This window comes from Geospiza fortis, unplaced genomic scaffold (genome assembly GCF_000277835.1).
Source record: "Geospiza fortis unplaced genomic scaffold, GeoFor_1.0 scaffold172, whole genome shotgun sequence".
NCBI lineage: Eukaryota > Metazoa > Chordata > Aves > Passeriformes > Thraupidae > Geospiza > Geospiza fortis.
In genome coordinates, this window is record NW_005054309.1 from 15,012 (window position 1) to 16,006 (window position 995).

Sequence of the window (995 nt, forward strand, 5' to 3'; positions counted from 1 at the left end):
ATGGCTCGTGGCTTGGTGAGTATGTCTGGCACCAGAACTGCTCTCCTGGCTGTAAGCAGGCAGCATGATCTGGAGGCCTCAGGTGAGGTCTCACTGAGATCTGCTCAGTGGGACAGCTGCTTCTCTCTTTCCTGGCAGAGCCTGATGTACCCTGGTTTCACTGCCTAGCCTGTGGTTGCCAGTGTGTTTTGGACCAGTCCATTTCTCTGCTTTTAGGTACAGAGCAGAGGCTGTTCTGCTTCTCAAGCGTGCAGCCTCGTAATAATCCTGTGCCAGTTTCTGGAATGCCAGCAGGTGACAGCACCTCTTTATTCTTGTTGTAGCCCATCCCATTCCTGTTCTTTACCAGTGGGAAACTTATGCCTAGCTTGGACTTCTGGTGCTCCTGCTAAAATGTTGAAGCTGATGCTCAGCTAGCTCCAGCAGTACCCCATCTCTATCCTGAGACCTCTCATTTCCTGCTCCTCCTGGTGTGTGCAGAACACTCTCCTGGTTCTTATGCTGTTTTCCTAGCACAGGCTTGGTAGAGTGCTCAGGGGGCAGCTGGAGCCACTAAGGCCAGACTGATAAAACACCCTGAACTTTACCTTTTCTTCATGAGGAACTGATTCAGGCCCAGCTTTTGGAGCAGCCCTCGCCTCCCATCCTAGCAAAGCTGAGATCAGTTGAGTTCTCTGTTAGAGTGAAGCCCAGAGTCAGACATGGATTGTAACCTCTGGGAGAGGTTGTGGGCAGCTTTTCCTCTCTCCCTAGGTGGATTCAACACTTTCAAAGTCTCCTGGAGATGGAAGCAGCCGGCTGCAGCCCGAAGCCAGTGTGCAGAGTGAGGGCAGAGGGGCTGTGGGGTGCGGGTGGTGGGAGTGGGGGTGTAGGAACAGCTTAGGCGCTGGACCCTCCCGGCAGGGCAGGGCAGGGCAGGGCGGGGTCAGTGCTGCTGCTCAGGAGCTCAGGGCTCGGTGCTGGGGCACCCTCTGAGGGTGCCCCACTCCTCCCTC

General features: G+C 55.4%; 1 protein-coding gene across 1 annotated transcript in view; it reads left to right on the forward strand.

Moving 5' to 3' along the window:
- Positions 1 to 995, forward strand: part of XXYLT1 (xyloside xylosyltransferase 1) — a 30,838-nt gene continuing 29,843 nt past the window's right edge. Inside the window, exons 1-2 of the mRNA XM_005419086.2 lie at positions 1 to 15; positions 754 to 823. Of these exons, the coding sequence (XP_005419143.1) occupies positions 1 to 15; positions 754 to 823 (85 nt within the window). The remainder of the gene's footprint in view (positions 16 to 753; positions 824 to 995) is intronic.